This window comes from Xyrauchen texanus, chromosome 17 (genome assembly GCF_025860055.1).
Source record: "Xyrauchen texanus isolate HMW12.3.18 chromosome 17, RBS_HiC_50CHRs, whole genome shotgun sequence".
NCBI lineage: Eukaryota > Metazoa > Chordata > Actinopteri > Cypriniformes > Catostomidae > Xyrauchen > Xyrauchen texanus.
The window spans coordinates 40,615,409-40,641,835 of NC_068292.1; the positions used below are offsets into that span (position 1 = coordinate 40,615,409).

At 38.4% G+C, this 26,427-nt stretch overlaps 1 protein-coding gene across 2 annotated transcripts; it reads right to left on the reverse strand.

The window, feature by feature from the left end:
• Positions 1–339: 339 nt before the first annotated feature.
• LOC127657789 (septin-7-like) lies at positions 340–24,476 on the reverse strand. 2 transcript variants are annotated; one of them, XM_052146701.1, is made up of 13 exons: positions 24,377–24,476; positions 19,769–19,875; positions 17,885–17,985; positions 17,618–17,752; positions 12,953–13,070; positions 12,537–12,629; positions 11,718–11,814; positions 11,304–11,355; positions 9,801–9,929; positions 8,806–8,826; positions 6,828–6,963; positions 6,351–6,484; positions 345–1,577 (listed from the first exon to the last, which is right to left on the reverse strand). In XM_052146701.1, the coding sequence occupies exons 1-13, from the start codon at positions 24,384–24,386 to the stop codon at positions 1,538–1,540; spliced, it is 1,173 nt and encodes a 390-aa protein (XP_052002661.1). In that variant the 5' UTR covers positions 24,387–24,476; the 3' UTR covers positions 345–1,537. The 2 variants fall into 2 exon arrangements, with proteins under 2 accessions (XP_052002662.1, XP_052002661.1); XM_052146702.1 differs by lacking the exon at positions 8,806–8,826 and having other exon boundaries at positions 340–1,577.
• Between the last annotated feature and the right edge of the window lie 1,951 nt (positions 24,477–26,427).

The following is a 26,427-nucleotide window of genomic DNA, read 5'->3' on the forward strand; positions in this document are numbered from 1 at the left end:
ACAATCAACTGATTTTGAGGCCATGGACTTAATTTATAACATGCAACCACGACTGGACCCATTAATACAAGGCCCAAATTTCAGGAATTTTGAGAAAATGGAAATACTGCTTTTATTTATTAAATGTTTTTATAAAAATGTTATGCCAATGCATTTGTCTTATGGTAGTCAAAGGAACTGGTATAAGTCCAAAAAACATTTTGACAAAAATAAAATATCAAACCAAGTGCCAACAAACAAATTCTTGTTAAATATTTTGCTTGAAAGGTGTGCTTGTGGTTCCATATTCGGTTGTCTGATGAAATGCATCGCCCCCTAGTGTCTAATTATGACTAAAGTATTTGAGGGAATGCCCCTGGTCTCCCTTATTATTTGATACATCTTTCATCAATCTGGATTCGGTCAACTTGTATCATCACCAGTTTATTAAGAGACTGTACAATACAAATGAAAAATAAAATAAAAAAATACAGAATTGGAGAACATAACAATACAAATAGCTTTGGACTCATTTTGTCCAAACAGCTGGAAAATACTGTACAGAACATGTCATTTTATACAGACAAACATGTTGATAGGACTCTTGCATAAGCACAACCATTTGAGGAATATTTCTGATGTTGTCTATGCACTTGAAAGATTTTGATTTATGCATTTTAGTTTCATAACAAAATTCCATCTAATTTAATTAGTAATCTAAAAAAAAGAAAGAAAAACGAAATATTTTAAAATCACAATTTTATTAGATGGAATTATGTGATAAAATTGCAATGCACTAAAAAAAAAAAGAAAAAAAAAAGATTAAAATATTTGTGTGTGTATTTTAAGACACCAGCCTGCTTATTCTAATAAACGTACAAAAAATATTATGCTAGCTGTCTTATTGTACGTGCACACACATACACACACACACACACACACACGCATGCATGCATGCACGCACACACACACACACATATATATATATATAGAAAATAACTGACTAGAAAGACATTATCTTTTGGAAACTTCTGCAATAAGAAAAAAGTAAATCATAAGCCATGAGAACAAAAAAATACGTTTGCACATCCCCTTCAACTGTTGTGCATTTATGGTTGTATGATTTGGCCACGTTACACAGGATTCATTAGGTTTCAATCTGTTTTGGGAAAAATAGAGGGCACGCAGTCACATTTTTCTCATACAACACTTGTAACGGAGGTTCATGATATTGGGTTTATAAAGAAATAATTTATCACCACAATATAGTTCAACAGTCAGACATTTCTTTGTATTGAACTGTAGATATGAGGTCGTAAGTTATTAACAAACGTCTTGAAAATAGTTTATTACATATTTATATATTTCTTTTAAGATTCATACGGGTTTGGCTTGCCTTAGAGATTCATGAAGGTAAACTCTTTTGTGGAAGTCCATGAACAGCTTGAATGCCTCCACCAGAATGCACAGATGGATCGGAGTCTGACCGAAAGCTACACAGATATCAGGTCAGGGGGGATTGGCCAATGAGATCAACCTGCTCATCTTCAAAATACTTTTAAAAGATCTTCCCTTTCTTCTTGTTCTTTTCCAAAGTCCTGTAGGGGAAAAAAATTAAAAATAAAATTAATTTAAATACTGATAAACTGCATCCCTTGGGCCCACCACCCATTGGAGAAACCGCAAGAGTCGGGTGCGCTGCCATATGGGTGGCGGTGAAGGCCGTGGGCCTCGACGGACCAGACCCGGGCAGCAAAGGCTAGCTCTGGGGACGAGGAATGTCACTTCACTGGAGGGGGAAGGAGCTGGAACTGGTGAGGGAGGTGGAGCGTTACCAGTTAGATCTGGTGGGGCTTACATCAACGCACAGTTTTGGCTCTGGATCCGTACTCCTGGATAGGGGATGGACTCCTGGATAGGGGATGGACTTTCCCAGGGTGTGAGGCGACGGGCGGGTGTGGGGATACTCACGAGCCCCCGGCTGAGCGCCACTATGTTGGAATTTACCCCGGTGGACGAGAGGGTCGCCTCCCTACGCCTACGGGTTGTGGGGGGGGGGGAAACTCTGACTGTTGTCTGTGCATATGCACCGAACAGCAGTTCAGAGTATTCGGCCTTCTTGGAGACCCTGAATGGAGTCCTGAATAGGGCCCCAGTAGGGGACTCCATAGTGATGCTGGGTGACTTCAACGCACACGTGGGAAATGACAGGGACACCTGGAAAGGCGTGATTGGGAGGAACGGCCTCCCCGATTTGAACTCAAGTGGATGTTTGTTATTGGATTTCTGTGCTAGTCATGGATTATCTATAACAAACACCATGTTCGAACATAAGGATGCTCATAAGTGTACGTGGTACCAGAGCACCCTAGGCCGAAGGTCGATGATCGATTTTGTAATTGTGTCGTCGGATCTAAGGCCATATGTTTTGGACACTTGGGTGAAGAGAGGGGCAGAGCTGTCAACCGATCACCATCTGGTGGTGAGTTGGGTCAGGGGGTGGGGAAAGACTCTGGACAGACCTGGGAAGCCCAAGCGAGTAGTGCGGGTGAACTGGGAACGTTTGGAGGAGGTCCCTGTCCGTGAGATCTTCAACTCACACCTCCGGCGGAGCTTTTCAGGCATCCCTGCGGAGGTTGGGGACATTGAACCGGAGTGGGCAATGTTCAAAGCTTCCATTGCCGAAGCCGCGGTGGAGAGCTGCTGCCTCAAGGTTTTAGGTGCCTCAAGGGGTGGTAACCCTCGAACACCATGGTGAACACTGGTGGTCAGGGAAGCCGTCCGACTGAAGAAAGAGGCCTTCCGGGATTTATTGTCCTGGAGGTCTCCGGAGGCAGTTGCAAGGTACCGACAGGCCCGAAGGGCTGCGGCCTCCGCCGTGAGGGAGGCAAAGCAGTGGGTGTGGGAAAGGTTCGGAGAAGCCATGGAGAAGGATTTTCGGTCCGCACCAAAGTGCTTCTGGAAAACCGTCCGCCACCTTAGGAGGGGGAAACGGGGAACCATCCAAGCTGTATACAGCAAAGATGGGAAGCTGTTGACCTCAACCGAGGAGGTTATTGGGCGGTGGAAGGAACACTTTGAAGAAGTCCTAAATCCCAACTAGAGGCAGAGCTGGAGGCTGATGGGGGATCAGATTCTATTTCCTTGGGGGAGGTCACTGAGGTAGTCAAACAACTCCACAGTGGCAAAGCCCCGGGGATTGATGAGATCCGACCAGAAATGCTGAAAGCTTTGGATGTGGAGGGGGTGTCATGGATGACACGCCTCTTCAACATTAGCGTGGAAATCTGGGACAGTGCCTAAGGAGTGGCAGAACGGGGTGGTGGTTCCCCTCTTCAAAAGGGGGATCAGAGAGTGTGTGCCAACTACAGGGGTATCACACTTCTCAGCCTCCCGGTAAAGTTTACTCCAAGGTGCTGGAGAGGAGGGTTCGGCCGATTGTCGAACCTCGGATTGAAGAGGAACAATGCGGTTTTCGTCCTGGCCGTGGAACGACCGACCAGATCTTTACTCTCGCAAGGATCCTGGAGGGGGCCTGGGAGTATGCCCATCCGGTCTACATGTGTTTTGTGGATCTGGAGAAGGCGTATGACCGGGTCCCCGGAGAGACTGTGGGAGGTGCTGCGGGAGTACGGGTGGGGGGTCCCTTAGGGCGATCCAATCCCTGTACGTCCAAAGCGAGAGCTGTGTCCGGTCCTCGGCACAAAGTCGAAGTTCATTCCATGTGGGGTTGGTCTCCACCAAGGCTGCGCTTTGTCACCAATCCTGTTTGTGATATTCATGGACAGGATATCGAGGCGTAGTCGGGTGGGGAAGGTGTGCTGATTCGGTGGGCTGGGGATCTCATCGCTGCTTTTTGCAGATGATGTTGTCTTCATGTCATCATCGGTCCGTGACCTTCAGCTCTCACTGGATCGCTTGGCAGTCGAGTGTGAAGCAGCTGGGATGAGGATTAGCACCTCTAAATCTGAGGCAATGGTTCTCAGCAGGAAACCGATGGAGTGCGTACTCCAGGTAGGGAAGGAGGTATTGCCCCAAGTGAAGGAGTTCAAGTACCTCGGGGTCTTGTTCACGAGTGAGGGGACAATGGAGCGGGAGGTTGGCCGGAGAATCGGGGCAGCGGGGGCGGTATTGCACTCCCTCTATCGCACCGTTGTCACGAAAAGAGAACTGAGCCGGAAGGCAAAGCTCTCGATCTACCGGTCAATTTTTGTTCCTACCCTCACCTATGGTCATGAAGGCTGGGTCATGACCGAAAGAACTAGGTCGCGAGTACAAGCGGCCGAAATGGGCTTCCTCAGAAGGGTGGCGGGCTTCTCCCTTAGAGATCGGGTGAGGAGCTCAGTCATCCGTGAGGAGCTCGGAGTAGAGTCGCTGCTCCTTTGCGTCGAAAGGAGTCAGTTGAGGTGGTTTGGGCATCTGGTAAGGATGCCCCCTGGCCGCCTCCCTAGGGAGGTGTTTCAGGCACGTCCAGCTGGGAGGAGGCCTCGGGGGAAGACCCAGGATTAGGTGGAGAGATTACATCTCCAAACTGGCCTGGGAACGCCTCGGGGTCCCCCAGTCAGAGCTGGTTAATGTGGCTCGGGATAGGGAAGTTTGGGGCCCCCTGCTGGAGCAGCTGCCACCGCGACCCGACTTAGGATAAGCGGTTGAAGATGGATGGATGGATGGATGGATGGATACACTGATAAACTTACAGCTTGACTAAAAATGAAGACATTTCTTTTCATTTTTCTTTGTTTTCATCAAACATCACTTCATTCACTTCACTGCGTCTCATTTTTAAATCTCATGCACTGACACTTTTGTCCACTTGGTTAATAAGTACACTAACTTTCAAAAACTTTATTAGGGGCAGAATTGTTTGGTGTGGTGGAAATGACACCTGTGGGACAGAAGTAATTTTTTAAAAAATTTATAGAAATCATTTGCATACAATTAATAAGGTTTTGGTTTATTTCACTCTCCATTAAGATTATCATAGTTTTAAACATGTCATAATTTGTATTTTTATGATGGAATTTCATATTTTAAGATTGGAAGTCTGGGTCTGGGACAAAGCTAAAACAAATATAAATCTGAACATAAAAGGCATTTGAAAAGTACCAATAGTAAATGATGAAGACCTGCTAAAAAGTTTCAGTTTTAATTAGACATTCATATAAACTGAAAGAAAAAAATTAAATCTTTCAGTTTAAAAAAGAATCAGATAAATAAAAAAAGAATCATTCACCCACTAGGACACGAAATTGCCTGAAGTTGAAGAAACTTCTTTTAATATTAATATTTAAATGTTTAGTGAGTTCATTAGCATATTCGTTTTTGCAGTGGTTTTCAAACTGGTATCGAAATTAGAGAAATTTCAGTTGCTTTAAACTATTAAAATGTTGGTGTTGTGACAACACTACTAGCAACTACATAGCAATGTGTAAAAAACAGTCAGAAAACCCTTGGACATTTGCACAGACAAACACCATTGACATTTTCTTCAGCAAGTCATTTTGATTGCTAATATTATAAATAAATAAGTTTTTTTTTTAACAGCATTCATACTAAAGATTGATATTTGTAACCACTTTGGAGTGGTGGTGGCATAGTGGGCTAAAGCACATAACTGCTACTCAGAAGGTTGCTGGTTCGATCCCCACAGCCACCAACTGTGTCCTTGAGTAAGGCACTTAACTCCAGGTTGCTCAGGGGGATTGTCCCTGTAATCTGCCAAATGCATAAATGTAAATGTACTTTTGTAATCTCTCACTCTTTGCTAGCGTTTTTCCCGCGCAGGTGCAGGGTCTGCATATATATATTTGATTTGGCACAAGTTTTAAGCCGGATGCCCTTCCTGATGCAACCCCAAGTGGCTGGGGGACTCTCACTCATTTTAGAGTCTCCAATTCACTTAACCTGCATGTTTTTGGACTTGTGGGGGAAACTGGAGCACCCAGAGGAAACCCACGCAAACATGGCGAGAACATGCAAACTCCACACAGAAACAATCTAGTTGAGGCGCGACTCGAACCCAGGAACTTCTTGCTTCTCGACAGTGCCAACCACTGAGCCACCGTACCTGTAACACTGAGCCCTGTAACTACTTTTGTAACCAAGTACAGAAAAAGATCTTACTATATGAATTGATCAAAGCCCTAATACTATCTGCTTCCAACATGGCTTAAACAAAGTTATGTGATAATCTAGGCCTAATTAAATGAATAAAAGCACTAATATTGGCTGATACTGACATATTGTTTATATTTGTATGTCAGAATAAAAGTATAGAAATGTTTTGTCATGAAGGGCAATTTATAGGAGTTATTAGTAGAGAAATAAGTAAGATGTAAGGTTTGACTGAAAGCTGTAATGTGATCACGTACATTTTATGCTGCTCCAGAATACGCTGCTGGGTCTCCCAGTTAACTCTCTCATCTTCAAACTGACGTCGTCGCTCCTCCAGCTCTTTATGCTGAGCCTCCAGGTTCTTCTTCATCTGCTCATGACGCCGCTGAAGCTGCACAGGTCACAGAATGTAATAGATTAGGCAAATTAGTCACACTAAGCATATATTAAAACTATATGTAGGTAAATATTGTTGTTTATTAATATACAGTATATCATTGCACATAAATGAAACTAGGTTTCAACAGTATTTTACTTGCATTAAACATTTTAGCAACTTTAATCCAAATTATGTTTCCTCTTCTAAATGAGTGAGAAAACATGTTACCCTTTCAAGTTTTTTCAGAGCAAATATAAACATAAATTGTGTAATGCTGGAAAACATTTTTTTTGCGATATAATTTGTTTTCGCTATCTCGCCCAATTCAGGCCATGAGGTGGTGTGATGTCAGTACCTCTGCCTCAGACTCTTTCAGCTTTTGGATCTTCTCCTTGACTTTCATCTCAAACACCTGCTCCATCTCCATTTCCATCTTCTTCATCTTGGACACATGCTCCCGTCTCTCCTCATCCATCTGAGCGAGGGGGCTCCTAGTATTGGCACATACAATTTACAATCATGAGACCACACCTACAGTTCCCCAAGAGATGAATGCACTCCAGTGCTGTCCCACAGAAGGACATAAAATGTAACTTAAGAAGACAGAAATGTGAATCAACAAAGCCCTCAAGCCACAGTGACGAGATTGTCCACCACTCAAGCTTCAAGTGACCCCATGATCAAACACTCCTGCTAAACATCTCCAGGCTTAAGGCAGTTAACCTCTGATGCCTTACCATGAGCGGACTTGCTAAAGCAGTGAAAAAGGAGATTGAACATCAAACAAACATCTTTGTTCAAAAGGAACCTGGAAGTTGATGTAAACGGCTCGGACTGGGCTGTTAATGGCAATAGCTTTTGTGTCAATGTGAGTTAGTAAGCGGTGCACAGAAAAGCTGCAAAAAGGTAAGCCAGAATCATACGTGCAAAAGAAATAAGTGATAAGTCTTGATGCATCTAAATTTTTCAGCCAGTGGTGCAAATGTTGGCTGTCTTTGGACAGTTTTAGTTTTAGGGTTATAGTTATTCTGCGCCACCAAACGAAACTAACGATCTTTAAATGAAGATCAACGTTTAAACGAAGATCACGATTAAATTGAAACTCTATATATTTGACCAGCCCTATCCACTTAAATAATAATTTTTGGCAAATAATACGTTTACTCAATACAGTAAAACATTCAAAATATACATAATATAAATTTATTACACGGCGCTCTCGAATAGTCTATCCTAATTGGTCAATGGCGCCATCTAGTGGACTGACATCTATGAGTAACAACCGTATATCCAGGGATTAGGATCATTATGCGATATTTACAAGAGAGCCAAGAACACAATTTCAACTCAAATCAATGTTTCATGGCTGGCTAATGAGAAGTAAAATAGTCATTTTCACGAAATAAACACCAACAGAACTCCGACGCAAACTGGAGGTGGATTTCAGCTGCTCAGCTATTTATTACTTCTCACATAATTACATAATATCAATGCACATCAATAGTATATGTCCACTTATATATTTATTTACTAAGTAACCATGTAATAAGCGGAATAATGTATAGTTAGCTGGTTGTTCTTGCAAAACAAGCCTCTTCAGGATGATACAAGACCCTGATCACCCTGTCTGGGTTTATATTGTGATAACAATTGGCTCACTGTACATTATCCCTTACATATTATATAATGGTTACTATTATATATTTATTTTTTACATTTGCACATTTTCCACTGATAAGTTTGCTTGTAGATTTTGAAAATGACATGATTGAGAGTTAAGTGGGCAAGGCTATCATTTAATGTCAATACATTTTCAGCATGGCCGATATACTGGAGTATCACTAGGGTAAATGCACCTTATTGTGGAATATATGCTCTCTATGTCTTTTTTGCAGTGTCACACAACACATAATCCACTTGACATGGCAGTTTCCTGAATATGCTTTTTCAATACACAAAACTATTGATAGTTTAAAATGCCTATGATGTGTTGTGTGGATCAACATAGAATTGTTTGAGAAAGAATCGTAATGCATCTGTTAATCGTTTTTTCCCCCTCCACCCCTAGACAGAAGGATAACAACCACTTGATCATATTTAACATCAGGAACATAAGGAAGGTTTGGCTAAACAGAGGCCCCTTGCCTGGCCATACATATACAATTGGTTGGGGCAAAAAGCTCTAATATTCCCCCCAAAAAATCTAGAGCTAGAGGAAGAGAAGAGAGAAATAACATCAAGAAAAGACACTGAAAGACAATGTTCACAGAAGGAGAGAGGATCCATACCACACAGGGATGTACAGTATGTGAATAACATAAATGACCACTTACATGCCTTCAACTGTGTCAATTCTAAAAAAGACAAAAACCAGACACACACTTAGCATGCTAAAAATCATAATGAGCACTAAAGAGCAAAATTATATCTATAAACTGAGTGTAAGAGGAAAGACTATTGTGCATTACAACACTTTTAATGTGGTTTCCTGCAAAAGACATGGAAACTGCACAGCAGACCACAATTGTGCCTGTGAGTGCATGCTCATGCATATGTGCTTGCATTAAGAGTCTAGTTTCTAAAATTAAGGGTTAGAGAGCATGGCTACATAAAATCTTTATATAAACTTCCTCCAACAGTCACAAAAACAATGTACTGACAGACAGAATTAATTTCTTAAGACATTTAAGTTATCAGCTTGAGCAAACATGAACTTAAGTCCTGCATGACATTTTTGAACATGAACATGATGAAATATGCCACTATAATGGAAGTTAAATAGGTTACAAATGGCAATCCATGTTGACTCAAAAACAGAAGTAGATAAGCCACAAAAATGTCTGGTTGGCAGTGTGTACAACTGTAATTTTTAAGAGTCATTTATTCAGATTTGTTCTGCTTTAGCTGTAATAAACAGTCTGCTGTTCAAACACCATATGCTAAGTTAAAGAATGTATTGTTGTTGCTCCCGGGTTATAATGCACATTCTCACACTGTGACACAACATGAGCATCTACAGACCGAGGTAGACACTAGGTCAAAGTTCAGCTTGTTTTAAGTGTCTGAGAATAAACAGATGACTGCTTTTTGAAGTATGGAATGTAAACCTACATATACCAATGGATATCTGCTGTCTTTTCTCATTCTAGGCATTTCCGCTCACACTAATAGAATTTAAACATCTTGAATTTGAAGACAAAATACACTGGAAAAGGTCTCATTTGAAATCAATAGCATGTTTTCAGTCAAATATACACTGACATTATTATATTAATGAAACAATATTAGGATTCTAAACTTCATTGTTTGCACCATGATCAACACTTACTTGGTGAGCTGGCCTTTAGCTCTGTTGTTGTTGTCGATTCCGTTACAGGTTACAGCTGCCAACTTCCTGCTTCTGTAGTTCTCATAATGGACGTTATTTGTTACATCCTTGAGGTCCTGCATGTGGGTTCTGACACAAAACAAATGGTTATTGCAGTGTCATGATGACGTGAACACTTTGTATTAGCTGGTTTTCTGCATTAATTGGTCATAAAATGTGATCATCTCTTCATCAAAGTCACAAGTATAGACAAACACAATGTGCTTAAGCTAACAACACAAACAATTATAATCTTTCATGTATTTATTGAACATCTCATTAAACAATCTCAGTGCTGTGGAAAAAGTAAGTGAGCCCTTGGATTTAATTACTGGTCTATCCTACTTTGGCAACAATAACCTCAATCTAGCGCTTCCGGTAGCTGCGAATTAGACATGTACAACGTTCAGAAGGAATTTTGGACCATTCTTCCTTACCGAACTGCTTCAGCTCAGCCATATTCTTAGGATGTCTGGTGTGAACAGCTCTCTTGAGGTCATTCCACTGCATCTCAATTGATTAAAGATCTGGGCTCTGACTGGGCCACTCTGAAAGGTGAATTTTCTTTTTTTTTTAAGCCATTCTTTAGTGGATTTACTTTGATGTTTAGGGTCATTGTCCTGCTGCATCACCCAACTTCTACTGCACTTCAGCTGGCACACAACCACACTAACATTATCCTGTAGGATATCTTGATAAACTTGGGAATTCATTTTTCCCTTGTTGATGGAAAGCAGTCCAGGCCCCAAAGAAGCCCCAAACCATGATGCTGCTTCCACCGTACTTCTACCATTGGGATGATGTTTATGTTGGTATGCTGTGCCCTTTTTACACCATGCTTAGGGCTACATGTTCATCCCAAACAATTCAACCTTAGTTTCATCAGTCCAGAAAACATTTTCCCAGTAACGTTGCGGAGTGTCAAGGTGGTCTTTGGCAAATGTTTTTGTTGGAAAGCAGCAGCTTCCTTCATGGTGTCCTGCCATTGATGGACACCATCCATGTTTATTGTTTTATGTATAGTAGACTCATGAACAGAAATTTTAACCAGTTCCAATGATTCCTTCAAGTCTTTAGAAGAGTTATTTATTTACCTCATTGAGCATTCTGCCCTTTGAGTCATCTTGGCTGGCCGGCCACTTCTAGGGAGAGTAGCCACAGTCCTAAACCATCTCCATTTATAGACAATTTGTCTAACTGTGGACAGATGACTATCTAAACTCTTCCAGATAACTTTGTAACCATTTCCAGCATTATGCAATGCAAAAATATTTGATCATAGGTCTTCTGAGATCTACTTGTATTTCTGTACAATCGAATTTCAAACCAGTTTATTTTTTGTGGATCAGCTGTTACACTGCAGATACATTTACTCTCCATGTTCTAATGTATATCTGTGAGACCTCCTGACAAACACAAGACATAAATGTTTTCTGCAAAACACTTTAAGTGGAACATTTGTACCTGATGAGCATATTCCTTAAGAGTGTGAAATCACAGTGCTCTCCATTTTCAACTGTGGGGAGAGAAAAGACAAATCAGATAAGAAGATAAATCAGAAATCGATCAACCAAATCTATCACATGTTTTACATTTACAATATAAAAAAAACAAAAATAATTTCCCCCATTATCGATTTTATTTTTATATATATATATATATATATATATAGCTTTCACTCAGTTGCCCCCCCCCCCCACTGAGCTGGCGCAATACATTGGGGACTGACTTTGCAAAAAATGCATGTTCTGCTACCTTGTATCTTAGAAGGCAGCATAATCAAGCACAAGATGCCTTAAAATGCTGCAGGTGATTTTGGAACAGAGCGGATGTGTAGATCAACTATGTTGAGTTTTAAAGCATTTCTAGTGCATCTACCTTCTGCCACTCCCCATGGATACTGCCTTCCTCTAACCTTCTTGCCGTTCACCTCGATGATAGTGTTGCTTCCGACCACAGCCAGGGGCAACCGATCCTTGAGCGAGAGAGAGTGCAAGAGAGAGGTTCATGGATGAATGTGTCAGCAGGAATCAGTCTTCTGCACCAGCATGCAAAACTTGGGAGACTTTCAACGTGCAGCCACCTGGTGAACTGCATGTACTGTCTACCACAAGACAGATTCACACTTTTGGCACTGTAATGCATTTAGATTTACTCTATAAGTGAATACTTGTGTACATGTGATTTTTTTTCTCAGTTTTTTTATTTTTTACAAATTTGCAAAGATTTCAAACAAACTTTCACATTGTCATTATGGGTTATTGTTTGTAGAATTTTGAGGAAAATAATGAATTTAATCAATTTTGTCTGTAAAATAACAATGTGGAAAAAGTGAAGCGCTGCGAATACTTTCCGGATGCACTGTGTGTATGTATATATATGTATATATATCAAGATGTATATATATACAAAGATGATTGGCGGGCTGGATTTGGCCCTGTCCTACACAGTCTCTGGTGAGTTTGATGAGCAAAACCAAGTCATTCAAAAAAAATCATGGTTGTGACGTTACACACACGATCACCCACATTTACATTTATATGAAGTTTTATATCTTCTACACCTAATCAGCATTCTGCAACTTTGTCATTGTTTTCAGTTAGGTTAGCCAATCATAGCAGTGGTCATTTAAATACAGAAGTCTTAGAGGACTATTAATCTGAATAAACTTTTAATCAGGTTTATGACCAATCTTACTTTGATTTTTTTCACAATCTTGTTATCTTCCTCATCATCCATCTCTGGAAACTCGTAGATTTTGATCTTGTGCTCCAGAATTTCTCGCATGATCTGGAGAAAAAGTTAAAAGTATTTAAAAAAACCTCACAAAATTTCCTTGATTCCTTTAGGCCAGCAAACAAACTCAAAAGGGTGACAAAAGAGTCTGTTTAGGTTGAAGAGTACAACATCCTCAGTTTATTTATTAGTGTTCAGATTTTCTCATCTAATCTTTCCTGTCAGGGCGGTAATGCAGAGCTCAACTCCTGTAGAGATAATACTCTGATAGATGGCAAAACACTCGACACACACGGTGCCAGAGGCTTGAACCCTGCTGTCTCTTCTTGACTTGACCTTAATAAGGTGTTTCAATGGACAGGACTTAGCTTGCTGACCTGTTTCTTGAACTGTTGGCACTCTTCCGGGGTGAGGGTATCTGCTTTGGCAATCATTGGGATGATGCTGACCTTCTCATGCAACCGTTTCATGAACTCTATGTCAAGAGGTTTCAGTCTGTTGGAAAGAACACAACACAACACCATAATAATGATGTAATGATAACACCGCAGCCCTCAAGCATGGTAACATCACTGTAACGCACAAGTTCTCATGAATTATTGCTTCATGGAAATTTTGGCTCATATATTTTAACAATTCCAAACATGTGGCTGGAAGTCTGTCTACACTATTCCAGGATGGAAACTCAGCATTAAATGATAATAAACCTGTTGTTATACATGTGTATTTTTTGTAACAGACTCCTCTTTATTATTGTAAACATACTTTCTGTTTGTAAAAACAGAAAACATACTATTTTTCTGACAAGATTTACATTATTTACTTCCTACCACTCTTCAGCTCTGATAAGACTGTGCTCGGTAACAGCAGGAAAAGGACTATGTAGACACGACAAGGCTGAGGAGAGTGACATATTCCTCCTCCTTTGCTTATACACACCATCTTCACTGCAACTGCTCATCAATCCACTATTGTCTGAGAACAGCTGCCAAAAGTAACACATGGCTAGTCAAATGTTTTCACTGACTATAAGGAAATATCACTCTATGGGAAATTATGACAAAAATTAGAAGACTTAATAATTTGAAGTGTAATATACGCTTCATACAGCCAAACAATTTTGGGTTTCCATCCAAAATATAGTCTGAAGACATTTCTGATATATAAGACAACTGTCAATCCATTTGATATGGAATGGCATAATGCCCAAGTAAATTCAAAGTTTATTGTTTTGTTGTTTAGTAAAGTCATCCTCAGTAAACAATATTCTTTTTACAAATGGTTGTTTAAATAATTTCAAGGAATAGTTCTCTCAAAGATGAAAATTCTCTCATTTACTCACCCTCATACCACCCCAGATCTGTATGACTTTCTTTCTTCTGCAGAACAAATTATGATTTTTAGAAGAATGTTTCAGATCTGCCGGACCATTCAATGCAAGTCAATGGGTGCAAAATTTTGACACTCCAAAAAGCACATAAAGGCATCATAAAAGTATCCATATGACTCCAGTGGTTAAATCCATATCTTCAGAAGTGATATGATAAGGGTGCGTGAGATACAGGTCAATATTTAAGTCCTTTTTGGCTAGAAATTCTCTCTGTCCAGTAGGAGGCAGTATGCAAGAAGAATGTGAAAGTGATCTGTTTCTCACCCACCCCAATCACATCACTTCTGAAGCTATATGGAGTACTTTTTACTGACTTGTGTAATTGTTTTGAGCTTCAAAATTTTGACACCATTCACTTTATGGAAAGCAAATGAAGCAAATCTTCAATTGAGTTCAGCAGATGAAAGAAAGTCATACACATCTGGGATTGCATAAGTGTGCGTAAATATTGAGAGAATTTTAATTTTTGGGTGAACTAACATTTAATATTCCAGCATTAGTTTTCATTTAAAGGGATGTTCTGGGTTCAGTACAATATAAGTCCACGTTTGTGGCATGATGTTTTTAATATATATATATATATATATATATATATATATATATATATATATATATATACACACACACACACACACATACCATTAAAGTGAGGCTGTTGCAATAGAAGTGAATGGGGCTAGTCCATAAACTTACAATACACACTGTTTCAAAAGTATAGCTATAAGACATAACAGAAACATGTTAACTTGATTTAGTGTGATAAGAATTGTGTTTGACAGGTTACAAGATTTACCAGCATATGTTGCCATAACAGTGACGTTGTAATATTGGATATACTGTAACTTCACACAGCTAAGGTTAATAAGCTATTTTAACTAACACACTAACATCATGTTAGCAAGCATAGTTATTACATTTTGTAGCTATTCTTTTGAAACTTTTGAGTATTTTAACATTTATGGACTGGCCCCATTCACATACATTGAAAGCCCCTTACTGTAACCAACATTTTTGCTTTTTTTAAAACTAAAATAAACAAGGGCCACGTCGAAATCATTTTTTGTAGTAATAAACATTATGCCACAAATGCTGTCGATTGAGCTTAACTTATATTGAACCCTGAACATTCATTTAAGTTTCCAACTTTCATGGACTGATCAGATATGTACATGAATTTGGGCAAAGTTGAGCCAAACACATCGGTTACAGGACAGCTCATGGTCTAAAAGACCCAATTTAATTTATAACCCTAACTTAATTTATAAACAAATTCCTAGCCATATAACTACTTACACCAGGTAAGCTACATATTATTATCCAGACCTTTGGAATGGAAATGCAGAGACGGACATCTCTGAACATTAATTGAGTACACCCCTGTTGTACATGTTAACATTATATAATGCACTAGGAACTACCATGAACTAACAATGAAAAATTGTATATATCCAACATTACCGAAGTAAAATATGTTTAATTGTTAGTTAATGATACTTTACAATAGGTTTTTATTTGTTAATAGATTAAAGTGTTAACAATAATTCTTGACAAACACATAGCTATTGTTGATCAGCACAAAATCACCCAAACAATGCGCAGAAGTAATAAATATATAGCCAACATTTGACAAGGGATCATTTTGATGCTTAATGATTTGTATTGAAATATGATAAGCATTAGGTCATCTCATTCTGATGCGGTCATCTCAGTGTTTTCCTGCACACAGCCACTAGATGATACCACTTGATCGTGCAGTGGTGACTGAAGCAGTTAATGCAGGCTGTTAAACGTGGATATGACACGTATGACATGCAAGGCTAAATCGCGATTTCCAATTTAATTCACTCCATAATGCTGCGGATATAATTTCATATACCAATGTCTCATAGGTCAACCTTTGCAGAATTTAAAGAGCTTTCCCTCAACATGTACGGTTTCTGTGCTGCTTTTACAACTGTCATGCTGATTTTTCCACATTAATGTGAAAATGCCAATGAATAAAAATTGTCTATTACATGTTCTTAGGAGTGCTGATCCCTCTTCATCAAGTGGCAAGTAAAATTTCAGATATGCAGAGAGTCTCCCAAAAACTCATGTCCATTTTTATTACATTCGCAACTAGGGTTGCCACTTAAGAGCACGCACCAGTGTGTCTCGCGGCTCTTTTCACCCGTTCTGTTGTGATGAGCTCGCTGCACTGCACGAACAACAAAACCAGCACAAGAGAGTCGTGAACAAATTACTCTTTTGAACCGGGTCTTTTTCAATCATCCGAAAAGAAGTGAGGTTTTGAACTCAGGTTTGCAGTTTGAATCAGATTAACTTTTTCAGCGAATCAGCCATCAGAGAGCTCACAACTGTGAGTGCAGACATTTCAAAATAAGAGTCCCATGTGTATTTCAGGCTTCTTTATAATTAAATGTCTCGTAATGTGTACCCCTTTTTTCCTTCTTCTGGTCATTATTGATTAGAACTGGAGTTGCACAATAAACTGCATCTGGGATTTTATTCAATTTGCACTCTTGTACTTGTATGATAAATTAGCGATCTGGAACGATTTCACATGACACCATCTGAACAGCTTAAATACGGGACAAATCTCGTCCGATCTAAATGGTGGAAAATAAATAATCTAGACTGAAGAGTTTCAAATGTCTGCACTGTACCTCCAGGGTTTCATGTTTATACAGACAAACAGCTCGATATGTTGAGATAAATTTCATGATTTCACTGCAAATATCACATCAGCAATGCTAAAATTGCAGCTAGCGACCTAGTTTTTAACCAGTCAGCAACTGTAACAATGGTTCAAACCGGTTTTATATCAGACCATTATATTTCTCTTAAAGAATTTAAATAAACCTGTCTTACTTGAATGAAGTTCTAATGGTGAAAAGCAGAATCCTCCATCTCACATGTTCTCAAAAGTGTGTGCTTGATGCAGTAGTGAATTTAAGTGAGAGAAGTTGTTCCAAAGGAAGGTTGAATGGGAGAAAAATGCTTATCAAAAATGCACCAGACAGGGCATTGTGTAACATGAACCCCTGACGAAATAATTGTTTTTAACGGATTTACACAAGTCATGCGGATCGATTAATACGGAAGAATCACATCCCTGGTCACTACTGCATTTTGCCTCTGCATCATAGTATATGCCATGGGCCATTTTTTGCCTTTTTATTTTCTTAAATGACATATTAAGAAACATTATGCAGAAATAGGACATACTGTATATTGAGCAAAAGCATAAGAGATGCTGTTCAAAACCCCATATGACAGGGGGCCTGGGTAGCTCAGCAAGTAAAGACGCTGACTACCACCCCTGGAGTCGAATCTGAGATTCGTCCATTGCCACCTGGATTGAGGTGAATCACTATGCCACCACAAAGATTTAGAGTGCATTGGGAATTGGGCATTTCAAATTAGGGAAATTCTTCCGTGGAAACAAAGATGTTAGACAGAATGTTAACCTCAGTCACCATTCACTTTCATTGCATCTTCGTTAAATAAAATTAAGTGAATGATGATGGTGGCAATACTTCTTTTTACATTTCTAATGACAGAATAATCATTTTTGGGTGAACAATCACTTTAAAAGAGAGTCAAAAAGATAGATAGAGAGAGAGAGAGAGACAGGTGTCGGATCACTCACCCATGTCCTGAGGGTGCGATGAAATACAGGCAGCAGTGCACTCTGCTGTCCGGCATCTGCCGTCTGTTAACACGTGACTCAGCATTCAGATAATCCTCAAACTTACTGTCGATGTGATTGATGACCGGCTGCCAGCTAAAGCAGACACAATGAACACAACAGAAACATCATATACAAACCGAAATACATTAACTGACCTGATAACTGCGGTCATCATTGGCACTCTATCTTGAGAGTACAAACAAAGCACACTGAAATCATTCTCACCAGTTGCTGTTGTCTACAGCATCTCCAAATCCTGGAGTGTCCACTATCGTGAGCAGAAGCTGGACGCCACCCTCCTTCATCAACACTTTGGACTGCTCCACCTGCCCCATTGAGAGTTAATACACTAACTGAAATATATTTCATCATAGAGGGCTGCGCAGGTCTGGAACACACTCAATCTTTTCATCACAAACTACAAAAGCCCAGTACAATGTAAAGAGAATTATCATAAGGCAGAAATTTTATGTAATGCTTTGGAATACACTGACAGTCATTCTAAAGACTACAAGAACAAACATGCAGGACATAGCACTACACTATTCCTGAAGTATGCTGCCGAAACCAGAAGAATAGTGCCGTAGGAGCCTGGGAGTGTCTGCATGGAGTTGCGATCTTATCAAGGCTGTCTAAAACTCTTTAGAGACATAGGCCTATATTTAAGTAAAAGGGTCATATATGCAAGTAAAAGGGTCATTGACAAATAATGTTGTCTGAGTGATAAAAATGAGGAATAATTTTAACATTAAAATGTTAATGTTAGTTTATCAAAAAGTTTTTGTTAATTAATTTACAAAGAGCATTAACTAATGTTAACATATATGGCAAACAATGTATTTCAATAAAGTGAAATTAAAATGAACCGAGATTAATAAATGCTGTAAAATTATTTTTCACTGTTAGTTCATGTTAACCAATGTTGTTAACTAATGCTGCCCTCTACATAGTGAGTAAATCACTTGCATATGTGACAAAATTTCATGCTCTATGACTGAAGTATGTATTTTACTTGCCAGTGGCAAGTAAAGTTGTGTAGTGGCGAAGAAGAATTTGAGCACTGCAATCCTTTTACTGAATAAGAAGCTAGTGATTAAGAAGCTGGATTAAGTCTAGTCTGTTACTGCGTGTTGTATCTTGCAAGTGTTGTGTCTTGCGAGTGCACGCCCTGAGGGAAATATGCCATATATATATAATTATATGTGGTTAAATATTACATATATTATATATGATACACCCTTCTCAATTTTCTTATTATCTTTTTTGTTTTCAGTTGCATTACACTTACATGTTGTCAAAAGTCTGGAGAGTAAAAACAAAAAATGTACTAGCCAATGGCGATTCTTTCTTCAACATGTCCGCACAGGGTTGTAATGTTAACAAATGGAACCTTATTTTTAATGTTATCAAATAGTTTCCTTACACCCTGAATGTATCGAACTTTTCAAACATGTTTAAAAAAAAAAAGTCACATTGTTTTATTTTTTTATTGAGCCACAGATATCAAGAGGTTGTTAGGCCTAGTCCTGTTTTTACCTTAACAAAATGTGCCTTTATGTGAAATGTCACAATCTCTGATATGTTCTAAAAATTTCACACACAGTTGTACGGGTCCTCGCCATTTCTTTTTTTATTTTATGATTATTATTATTATTATTATTGCCATTTTTCGTCAAATGACAACATAACGGCTACCTGCTTGTTGGTTACACCGCCTTTCCCCCCCAAATTTTAGTAGCATTAAAATAGTGCTAAATAGTAATAAAATACTATTTCAAACTATGTATACCAACATTTCCTTTTTCAAGAATTGCAGCTTTTAATTACACTTAGATTAGATTAGTCTCCAGAAAAAAAATATAAAAGTCTTTGAGTTCAGAAATTAAAAAACATGTTCATCTTAGCAGAGGTGTACCCAAATAATTGCGTGGTGTGAATTGCATTTTTGAATAAAATAATGGCTAAAAAAATATATATATATATATAAAATCTGGTTACGTGATTGACCCAAACACCTAGAGGTGCTTGCTGCTTCCTATTCCCAATGTACAACTGAGAATGAACAAGCAACATCCATTCACATTTAGGAAACAAAACTTTGTTCTGTACCTGAACGGTCTTCTTGATTCTATGCGAAGGTCCAGGGTATACTCCAGAGTACAGATCCGTTAGGAAGAGAGAATTGATCAGTGTCGACTTGCCCAATCCTGACTCTCCTGAAAATGGGCATAAAATTAAGAGAAACAAGGTTAAAGAGTGATCTGAATTCAGTATTATAGCTTATAACAAATAGATTTGCATTTGCAAAGAAATGCCATTGGTTGCAAGGCAAATTATATTGTTAAATGTTTTATGAAAGTTTAGGTTTAAGGCTTTGGTTCTGTGTAAATGAAATCAGAGCCACTCTGCTGTTGTCTTGACACTCGGCATTAGTGATAGACCAATATATTAGTGAAGCTCATTAACTGGCCTATATGTCGACAAGTTCAACAACATCGCCCAATGACACCGTTCACTTGCGTGATTAACACAAGTGTTTCCACCAAATCTCATTTGCTGTCATTGATTTGTATTATGTATTTTGCACAATATTTACACAAATCCTACTGATGCATTTACATAATTACAAAATTATACTGATGGAATGGAAGGACAGTTTAGGTCCTAGGTGAATGGCTACTAACAGTGTCATGTCAAAGCTTCGATTGGAATAACAGTGTTATTCTGACTTAAAAGTACTGTAGAGAACACCACAAAGAACCAAGTGGTAGAACAGTGGAATTTAACCTCACAAGCACCTTTATGACAGTTCTTCAGAAAATTACGTTGTAACAGTGCGGTTTCATTCTTTTCAGCTACTAGCTGCTAGGGCTTGGCATTATATTGAATCTTAATGATATAATCAATATAATTTTGCAGACGATGTAAAATTGCCCAATATCGTAAATATTGCGATCATTTTAATGTGCTTTCATAAGGCCATTAAGTTTCATAAAGAGCTCATCAGAAGACTAATTTCAAGATCCTTCAGGGCTGCACAATTAATCAAAATAACATGGACATTGTGAGTTGGTCATATGTGATTATTAAATCCGCAAAGGCTGTGATTTAAAGACAGATAAACATGGTCTGTGTGTTATTCAGAACAAACCGGTGATGAGCTGATCTGTGTGCTTGCACATGGTGGCGCTCTCAGATCAGTTCACATGCAATGTGAAGTCAAAGTAATGCAGGTTCAAGCATTCACGCAATTTAAAACATTAGTAACCGCTACAAGTTATTATACAAATCTGCAAACGTGGCACTGTATAACAGAAAAGAGGAGATTACAGCCTTTCAGGAAATGCGGGTTATTGTAAAATGTCAAATACAAATTACCTTTGCTGTGTCAAAATTAATGCTCCTTGTGAAAATGAAGTAAATACTACAGCACTTTCGGTGTCAAAATAAAATCCGCAGGTGGAGGTGACGTAAACAGGACAGAAATATATATATACAGTGAACTCATTGTCATGTTCAAGAAACCAATTTGAAATGATTCAAGCTTTGTGACATGGTGCATTATCCTGCTGGAAGTAGCCATCAGAGGATGGGTACATGGTGGCCATAAAGGGATGGACATGGTCAGAAACAATGCTCAGGTAGGCCGTGGCATTTAAACGATGCCCAATTGGCACTAAGGGGCCTAAAGTGTGCCAAGAAAACATCCCCCACACCATTACACGACCACCACCAGCCTTCACAGTAGTAACAAGGCATGATGGATCCATGTTCTCATTCTGTTTACGCCAAATTCTGACTCTACCATCTGAATGTCTCAACAGAAATCGAGACTCATCAGACCAGGCAACATTTTTCCAGTCTTCAACTGTCCAATTTTGGTGAGCTCTTGCAAATTGTATCCTCTTTTTCCTATTTGTAGTGGAGATGAGTGGTACCCGGTGGGGTCTTCTGCTGTTGTAGCCCATCCGCCTCAAGGTTGTGCGTGTTGTGGCTTCACAAATGCTTTGCTGCATACCTCGGTTGTAACGAGTGGTTATTTCAGGCAAAGTTGCTCTTCTATCAGCTTGAATCAGTCGGCCCATTCTCCTCTGACCTCTAACATCAACAAGGCATTTTCAGCCCACAGGACTGCCGCATACTGGATGTTTTTCCTTTTCACACCATTCTTTGTAAACCCTAGAAATGGTTGTGCGTGAAAATCTCAGTAACTGAGCAGATTGTGAAATACTCAGACCGGCCCGTCTGGCACCAACAACCATGCCACGCTCAAAATTGCTTAAATCACCTTTCTTTCCCATTCTGACATTCAGTTTGGAGTTCAGGAGATTATCTTGACCAGGACCACACCCCTAAATGCATTGAAGCAACTGCCATGTGATTGGTTGATTAGATAATTGCATTAATGAGAAATTGAACAGGTGTTCCTAATAATCCTTTAGGTGAGTGTATGATGATGAGTTTGAAGTGCAATCTATGTTGATGCATGTAGCGTATTAGTGCAGGTATTAACTTAAAATGTTGATTTAGTAATTAGAGAAAATGTTTTTTTTTTTTTAGTTAAGGACCCTGACAAAAATTAACCATGGTTTTACTATAGTAATACTGTACTGTAACAATGACTGCTGTCACCATATTTTTCTGAGCAGAAATGTTGTTATAGGGAGCGACGTTACTGCTGCACAGATGAAAGCATTAACCATGGTTTTATAATGGTAATACTGTAGTTCCTATATACTAACCATGATTTTACTATACATTGTAACCATGACAGTAACCATTTTACTACAATGCCATGGTTAAACTATGGTTACTTTTGTAAAATAATGATTGTTATTTAAGGGCAAACCTGTTGAAGTGTTTACCAAATAAATTATTCTTTGGATTTGGCAGTAATGTTTTTTTAACAAAGCAAATATTGAACCGTACCAAAACTGTGACCCTTAAACCTTGACACAAAACAAACTGTGAGAAATTCGAACCGTTACACCCCTAATAATAGGCTATCTGTTTCCTATAAAGACAGACTTTTGTTCAAGACCACAAATAATGTTTTGAACATTGTTTCTAATGAATTAAAGCCTCAGAATATGCTGATCTATCTTGTGACCTTAAAATAACTCAAGTATGCGCAGCCACATGTCTTCGGTTTTCGAAATGCAGGGGACAACACCACAGCTCACACACGTAAAGCCAAAGCAAACACAGGCCTGTAAGAGTTCATAGAAAATTCTTTAAAAACTAAACAGATCTTGTATCTCTAAGAACTCATTTAATTGTAAAAGAATCAACTTCAATGCCATGCTTTCTAAAATGTCAGCCATTTTTCACTGCAAATCCTTTGCATTTTTTAAGATGAACAGGATGTGAAATCACTGCCTTTTAACCCCCGTTTCCTGTGTGATCATTCAAACAGCATTTAGACCAAATGTCAAGAATGTAGTCTCACAACTGCCAAACGTTAAACACTAGACAGGAAGCTTCTCAAGTGGCCGTACTACAGCGTAAACTGAATCCATCACAAGCCATTTGTTTCTAGTTTGCAAAGTCATGTGTTGAGAGGTGCTTGGTCTTTGCAAACAGCATGCTACAAAGGAATACTTTACCACAAAATTTAAATTCGGTCCTTTTTTACTGAACATGTTGTTCCAAACCTGTATGGATTTCTTTCTGAGGAACACAAAAGGTGATGTTAGAATATCACAGTCACCATTCACTTTCATTGCATACTTTTTCCCATACAATGTCAGTGAATGGTGACTAAGGGTGTTTTCACACTTGGGTCCTCTTTAAAAAACAAACAAACTCAGACCCCTTTAAGTGACCCAGTTCTCTTTGCATTCACACTATCCGTGACCTCTGTGGGGTATAGTGGGCTCAGATCTCTTTTTGGTTAACTTGACCTGTTACGGGTTCATAGTCCATTTTGCATTCACATTGTTTTGTTTTTGTGAAACCCAGACCCCTTTTTTAAATACAAAATGTATGATCATTTTGTATTATTATGGCAATATAAAGTGTTAAGAGTACAATTAGTTCTACACATTAACTTGTGAGATTATTAAACATGTTTAATACCCTTAAAATTAATAATATGCATGAGTACAAGTGTCTTTGTTCAATTAAACATATATTAATTATATTTTGCTTCAAAAAAAGAACTGTATTACATAGTGTAAATATATAACACCTTGTTTTTATAGATTAAGAGGGAAAAGCAATGGATTTAACTGAATGCATTGTATTTTTAGATTAATAATAATGAATTTAAAAAGGCAAATTTCAAGAAATTTCAATCATGTATTATTGTTAGATTAGTTGTATTACCAAAAAAATATATGACTGATCAGGGTTTTATCTATTGACAGCTTCAGGCAACATCCAGTCATTGAAAGCAATAGTAATATTTTCCTATCGTAATCTCTTAACTGTCAAGAATCATTCCAACCTTTGAATCTTCATATGCACAGAACACTGAAGATAAAGGTGTCTGAGATTGTTTGGATTGATCACATATGGGCTAAAAATCCCACAAACAACGCTCAGACCCCTGAAATGGAAGTGTGAAAATGCCCGAAGGCTAGCATTCTGCCAAACATCTCCTTTTGTGTTCCACGGAAGCCATGAGGGTGAGTAAATGATGACAGAACTTTCATTTTTCATTTGCAACACTATAAAGTAGATCAAAATCAAAACATTTAAAGGATGCTTTCTTACCCACAACCATCAGAGTGAACTCAAAGCCCCGTTTGACAGACTTTCTGTACACTTGGTTGGGGAGGCTTGCAAAGCCCACATATCCTTCCAGATTCTTCTGCTGCTAAAAACAGACAAGACAAACACTTTCAATCAGGGAGAATTGTTGGCATAAAGTCATGGATAAAAACAAAACACTTAAATAAGGTGTTTCCTGAAAATGGGAAAATGGCACATCAACAAATCTGTACTGTATTACTCACATACTTACTGCTGTTAACATGAAGGTAATGTGGCAAAATGAAGTAGCAGGGCATCAGAAGAAGAGATGTTTACCATATCCAAGAGTTTCCAAAAGCATTTATGCAGATAGGGAAGAAAGAAAGAAAGAAAGAAAAAAAAGAGCATAATTTAAAACACACACAGTGATGTCTACTGTACATACAAAGGTTCAAAAATTAACACTTGCCAAGTGCAAAATGTGAGTAAAAAAGAAAAAGAGTTGCACTCCAGCTGACTGGTGACGTTATTAGTAAAGGCAACATTACTGGTTTAACTCAAATGCTAAGAGCAATAGTTTAAATGTCGCTGAATTAAATAATGTGAGCGCTTCATACAAAACAACCACTAAAGAATCTGTCGTTACATATTTATCAGGATATATAAATAAATATTACATATATAACTGGAATGTTTATCTGCAATGCCATAAGTTACATTTTCTCCAGAACAAAATGTAGTGACACATACAATATGTGTTGAATATTCATCATATTATAATAAGCCACCAAAATTAAAAAATGACGAACAAATTAAATATCGATGCATCTTCTAAATGTTTTAATTCACTTGTCATTGGCAGTTGTGTCAAATTGTTAATTTTGAACCCTTAATATCCATTCAAAAGTTTGGACATGCTTGACTGAATACATATTTCTCATGATCTTAAACATTTAATCTCAAAGTTTATGCTAATAAACTTAAAAGGATAGTTCACACAAAAATAAAAATTATCACATCATTTACTCACCCTCATGCCATCCCAGATGTGTATGATTTTCTTTCTTCAGCAGAACACAAACAAAACATTTTAGAAGAATCTCAGCTCTGTAGGCCCATGCAATTCAAGTGAATGGAAAGAAAACATATTGATGCTCCAAAAAGCACATTAAGCATAAAGGTAATCCATAAAACTCCAGCAGTTAAATCCATGTATTCTGAAATTGTCTTTGCCATGTATTTGGTTTTGGGTGAGAACAGACCGATATGTAACTTCCTTTTTCACGTTACATCTAGCCATGTATTGCAGTCTCTAGGCACGATCATGATTTCAAGCTCGATTACACTTCCTAGTGCATGATGCGTGTGCAGAGTGCCAGATGGTGCGACAGGAAGTGTATTCGAGCTTGAAATAGCCAAGGAAACTGCTGTCCAAGTTATATTTTGGGTTGTTCTCACCCAAAATCGTTTTGATCGATTCAGAAGACATTGATTTAACAACTGGTGTTGTATGGATTATTTTTATGTTGCCTTTATGTGCTTTTTGGAGGTTCAAATTTTGGTAACCATTCACTTGCATTGTATGGGCGTACAGAGCTGAAATATTCTAAAAATATTTTTGTTCTGCAGAAAAAAGAAAGTCACACTTCTGGGATGGCATGAGGGAGTAAATGATGAGAGAATTTTCATTTTTGTGTGAACTATTCCTTTAAATGCTTGACAACAGTTTTGTAGACAAGTATATATTTTGCTTAAAAATGAATGTCTTTACTCTTTACAAAAATAAAATCTCACTTATTTTTTAAAGTCTAGATGGAACGAATTGTGAAATAAATATAGCCAACATTCTCAGCATACATGGGAACTCATTATTTTCAACATCTTAGGTCACTAAATCATTCCCATACTTCCATTTGTGCAATTTCAGATTTAATAAATTAGCCTCCATTTTGAAATCCTGAAAATTATAATAATAAAGAACAACTAGGTGTGTCCAAATATTTAACGGTTGCAGTATTATCGTACGAGTCATGCCCCACGCTCTCGGTGGGGCGTGTGGTGAGTTGTGCGTA